The sequence below is a fragment of the Otolemur garnettii genome, unplaced genomic scaffold, assembly GCF_000181295.1.
Source record: "Otolemur garnettii isolate 467f Iridium unplaced genomic scaffold, OtoGar3 scaffold00017, whole genome shotgun sequence".
In the NCBI taxonomy this organism is placed as follows: Eukaryota; Metazoa; Chordata; class Mammalia; order Primates; family Galagidae; genus Otolemur; species Otolemur garnettii.
In genome coordinates, this window is record NW_003852412.1 from 7,890,380 (window position 1) to 7,895,929 (window position 5,550).

General features: G+C 42.2%; 1 protein-coding gene across 1 annotated transcript in view; it reads left to right on the top strand.

Moving 5' to 3' along the window:
* The first annotated feature begins 2,156 nt into the window (after positions 1–2,156).
* Positions 2,157–5,550, top strand: part of BTF3 (basic transcription factor 3) — a 7,698-nt gene continuing 4,304 nt past the window's right edge. Inside the window, exons 1-2 of the mRNA XM_012802781.2 lie at positions 2,157–2,289; positions 2,862–2,930. Coding sequence (XP_012658235.2) covers positions 2,862–2,930 — 69 coding nt within the window. The 5' untranslated portion in view covers positions 2,157–2,289. The remainder of the gene's footprint in view (positions 2,290–2,861; positions 2,931–5,550) is intronic.

Below are 5,550 nucleotides of genomic sequence, written 5' to 3' on the forward strand. Positions count from 1 at the left end.
AAACTCCTAGGTTCAAGTGATCCTTCTGCCTCAGCCTCTCAAGTAGCTGAGACTACAGATGCCAACAATTCCAGGCTAATTTTTCTCTATTTAATAGATACAGGTTCTCACTACATTGCTCAGGCTGGTCTCAAACTCCTGAGCTGAAAGGATCCTTCTGCCTCAGCTTCCCAGAGTGCTAGGATTACAAGTGTGAGCCACCATGCATGGCTCCTTAAGGTTTTTTTTTAAGACTGGCATATAAATATTAGCAGAGTAAGAATTTCCTGACCACTCACAAAACAAACAGAACCAGCTGGAATAAAAAAAATTCAATTTTTCTTTTCTTACTAAAGAATCTTTGATTTTCAAAATGGTACAAATCTTTAAAATTATAAAAAAGAGAAAAGTGGGAACCAAAGGAAAATAAAAAGTAACCCTCAAGATTTCCTGAAAACAGGTGTATAAAAAGGGAGTCAGGTGGCAGGTTATATGTGTAGAATCTTATTTATCTAAGAATACATCACAGGACTAGAAAGTTTCAAATACCTTCAGTGTAACATGAAGGGAAAAAATGTTCCTAAACAAAGATACACAAGCTTTCCAAAAAAGGGACTGTTTCTATATATTATAATATTTCTATAGTACAAAATACTGTCAGCACAGTCATTTTCACCATTATCATTAGGACAGTGACTGACTGGACCTAACACTGTACTTTTTTCTGTACTAAACTTGACTCATTTAATACAGCAACTTTGTTTCTTTTTAAGATAGCCAATGTTACAAATGTCTAAAAAGTAATACAAGCTGTCCTCACTGATTATTTTAACAAACTTGTTAGGGGTCTACTTATACATAAAAACTATTCAAAAGCCAAACATAATTAATCTTAATTGGAGGAATATGCACTTAAACAAGTTTTTTTGCTATAGGAGCATTCTCCTTAGCTAAGATTGTGGACTCACTTTTGAATATGCAAAAAACACTTCACAAATAAGACCACAAAAAGGCTGATCAGATAGCATCTTTTAAATTGCCATTTTTAACATCAGTGGTTTTAAGACTGCCTCAAAGCTTTTAGCTTTAGAAAATTTTAACTCACTCTCATGCTCGTCTCTCCCAACACACTGGGCGCAAATTGTTCCTTGATTTTATTAGTTATGAAAAGTAAAGTTTGTTCAATTGTGAATCGCTAAATATCAAATCCATACCAACTAATCATATTAAGGAGTCAATTTTTTGCCTGTTAAAAAAATAATAATAATAATCACGTAGTGCAGCACTTGGGGCTCAAAGGGGTAGGGCACCGGCCCCATATACCAGAGGTGGCCAATAATAATAATCACATAGACCGGCCTAAGATGGCTGGTTAGCCATCTGCTAAATGTGCTGAAATGCAGATTACTGCGTACTACTCCTACAAAATTGCATTTTGAGGGGAGGAGCTCGGAGATGTATCTGAACACGCTCCCCAGAAATTCTGAACCAGGACGCCAGAACAATCTACTATACAACTTAACAACCTACTATACAACTTAACTTCTACTATACAACTTAACATTTTGGTAGGGTTACGGAGAGTGGCAGGTTCGAACACAGCCCCGGCCAAACTGCAACAAAAAATAGCCGGGCGTTGTGGCGGGCACCTGTAGTCCCAGTTACTTGGGAGGCTGAAGCAAGAGAATCGCCTAAACTAAGGAGTTGGAAGTTGCTGTGAGCTGTGACACCACCATCACTCTAACGAGGGCGACAAAGTGAGACTCTGCCTCTAAAATTCGGGCCGAGGGAAAAATTTTCCAATTCTCCAATCTACACCATCCAGTGAGGGCAGCGCAGCCAAAGAGGCGACACAAGCTGGGCGCCCCAAGGCTTTCCAGGAAACGCGAGGAGCCCTTTCTTCTGAGGGTAAAGAACCTGAACAGCAGGGCCCAGGGACACTGGACAGACTCAACCCTAACTGTGCAAAGAACCACGCTCTCTCACTCCTCTCGGGGCTTCCTCAGAGCTCCGGCAGGCAGCCTCAACCCAGAGCCCTTTGTGGGTCAGCTGGCCCGAGGCCGCCGGCCAAGCAGAGGAGGGGCCGGCGGGTGGGTCACAAACCCCGCGGCGCGTGCGCAGCAAGGCGCCGAGCTCGCCGCCAAGGCCGTTTCCTGACTTTCGGAGGAAGTGGCGTTGTGTCACTTCCGGCCTTCCTCTAGCTGCCATCTTGCGTCTCCGCGTGTGTGCGCTTAAACTCAGCTGGTCTACCCGAGACCCCCTGAGCACCAACCCTAGTCCCCCGCGCGGCCCCCTTTACGCTCCGACAAGGTACAAAAAGACTGTGGACGCCGGCGTGGGAGGAGGACGGGAGCGGGGGCGGGAAGTTCCCGGAAGGAGCGAGACAGGGAGGGACAGGGCTGAGGAGAGGAAGGCGATGCGACGGACGGGCGCACCCGCTCAGGCTGACTCTCGGGGGCGAGGTCGAGCCAGGGGCGGCTGCTCTGGGGGCGAGGCGACGCTGTCTCTTCCTCCATCTCCCGGCGGAACCCGAGGACAGGAGCCTCAGGTACCGCGAGGCTTGCGGAGAGTGGCCGGGCCGGGCAGGCCCTGGCTAGGCCGAGACTAGGCCAGGGCCAGGGGTGGGGGGTGCTGGCCGGGGGTGGGTTAGAGCCCTTGTTTCGGGGCCTGCAGAGAGCGGGGAGCTGTGGGGAAGTGGCGGGAGAAGTGGGTGCTCTTTGGGCTCCCTCAAAACTGAAACTTGGAGCTTTGCGGGGCGGGTTTGGGATCCAGGTTTCGGCCTGTGTAGGACATTTATTCTCCTGCTGGTGTCTTGGGAAATAACGAGTGTAATGCTAGAGTGAGCTAGACCTTTCCTTGCTGAGGATTTCCTCTCTTTATAGATGAAAGAAACTATCATGAACCAAGAGAAACTCGCCAAACTGCAGGCACAAGTGCGCATTGGTGGGAAAGTAAGTTTTAATAGTTGGGGGCTTTTAAAATCAAGGGTTTTTAAAAATATATTCCTTTTCTGTTTCTGATGTTGGTTTTGTCACTTTGCATACCGAGGGAAATTGATAGGGCTGGCAAATAATGGGTAGGGGGCAGGCGGGGAGGCTTCGATACACTAGAGCAGGAGACCTGCAAGCTGTTTATTAAAATGGAAAGGGAAGCGAGTGAATCGGATAACACATGAACTGAAAACATTGCTTTTATGCAAATGTGTTTTCATTGTTACAGTGTATAAGTAGAACACTGTTTCCTAATTTAATTAGTAAGAAAAATGTGTCATTTCAGCTGGACTGTTATGCATGTTATACCTTTGACTTGTAGCTTAAGTTGTGTAAAGTTAGTGCCTGGTTTTTTTTTTTTAATTTAATTGAATTTGTTGGTAATTTTCTCCTGTTAGGCATTTGTCTCTCATAAATGAAGACCTTTTCTGTAATGCTTTCTGAACTAAAATCCATTTAGGGCAGTTGCATGTTTTCAGGGATATTTGATGACATATCTTCCTTATAGGTGTATTTTAGAGTTTTAAGAGCAGTGACTATTAGATTCGAAAATATTACCTAAGCAGCCATCTTTTTTCTGTTCTAACTTTATATTATGATAAAACTGAGGGAAAGAAAGCAATGATTTAAACACCGATTTAAATGATCGGTGTTTGGTTAATTGGTTTTTTCCTCGTGGATACGGATTCTCTTCTAGAGGATTCTTTTTTTGAGCCTGGTTTAAGATTGCTAAATATTTTACTTAAACCACTCAGGCAGAAGTTTACCACTATAGTTGTATTTTGTGTTGTTGGCACATTCCTAGTATTTAACAGGGTGTGGTGGCTTGTTGAAACAGATCGTGTTTTTACTTGGTAAAACTTGTAGAGCTTCCATAGTACGTGTTTATTACCTATTAGTTTTCTCCAGCTGTAAGCATTTACCAGTGGCTTCAAGTAGAGTCGGCTGTGAGATCGCCAAAAGTTGTTTTTAGTCTTATAATAATAAAATGCAGCTTTGTTACATTACTAAACTTTGCCAGCAGTGAATATCCTGATCTTCGGGACGGGGGGGGGGGGGCGCGATGATGATAGTCTTCAAGACCCATACCTATGTATTAATAACATTAGATGTTTATTGACCTTTTAAACAATTGTTGCTAGACTGTGCCTTTCCAGTGCCAGAAAAACTCAAAATAATTCTTTGTGGGTCAGTGTTTGGATGTTCTTCTATTGCTGGTTTTAACTACTCCTTTTCAGTGCACTTTTAGGAGGAATAATTTGAATGATGTACTTTTCTGTTACTCTGATTTATAAGGGTTTAACTTTTCAGAGAGACAAGAGTAAAGGAAAGCCTTGAGGCTTTCTAGGATATTTAAAGTTGATACAGGATTACTTTGTGTCCTAACATCTTAATACTTACTTAGTACAGGAAATATTTCATTGTAATATATAAATATTTTCAGCACCATTTAAGAAACATACTTGGGATCTGAAATTAGGTAGTTTTGCCTTAGAGAAAACTGTTAAATACTTTTAGATAAAGCTATAAAAGAACTTTATTTCAGTATCTAATCAGCATTGATAATAATTAAAAATGTCACTATATATGTGAAGTGTATAGAACCTAGAGAAGATAGGCTGTTTTTAGAATCTTAAGACTTCCTTCAAATTTCTTAGGAATCTTTGGAAACTGTATACGACCACTTCAAGATGACTTTTGTTCATAAGTTTTTTTGGGGGGGTGATAACTAGTTAAACATTTATTTCGGACTTTACTGTGTTGACTGCTAAGAATATAAAATTTAATAAGTTTAAAGTCCCTGGAGGAGCTTTAAACCTATCAGAGGCGATAAGTATCTTTAAAAAAAAAACAAAACTATTTTCTTGGTATAATATATGTAATGCAATAGGAATGTTTTCAAAATGTAGAGATGGGAATGATTTGGCATGGGTGGGGATTAGTTGCAGAGTTGTGGGAAGACACAGAAGAGGTAATGGCTTGAACAGTATTTTAAACGATGTGTACATGGATTAGGGAAGGAGGTGATGTAGTTTGGATATCCTTTCCCTGAGTGCCTTCATTGAGCCATATACTGTTTAGTGGTTTTATAGCCATAAACAGAATAGGTCTAGCCCTCAAGTAGCTTATATTCTTACAGTGAGAAGAGACAAATAATAAAATGTATTTTATCTCATAGCAACTCTTCTCACCCTTGTGTTGCAACCCACAAGAACTGTATTAAAGGGCCGCCGCATTAGGAAGGTCACTGTCTTATAGTAATAAGTGTTATGAAGAAAACTAAAACAGGATGAAAAGGTAATGAGTAAGGGAGTTGCTATTTTACACTGGATGGTTGAGAAAAACCATTCTGAATAGTGACATAAGAGTAGACATCTGCAGTGAGAGAGGGAACCATGCAAATGCTTGGGAAAGACGGGAACAGCTGTGCAGAGGCCCTAAAATCATAGCCGGCTTGGCCTGTTCAGAGACCAGTGAAGAGGTCTATTTGGCTGAAGATGAGTGTGTGGGTAGTGGGAGACAGTGGTCAAGAGTGATGTATGGCTCGGCGCCTATAGCTCAGCCGGCTAAGGCGCCAGCC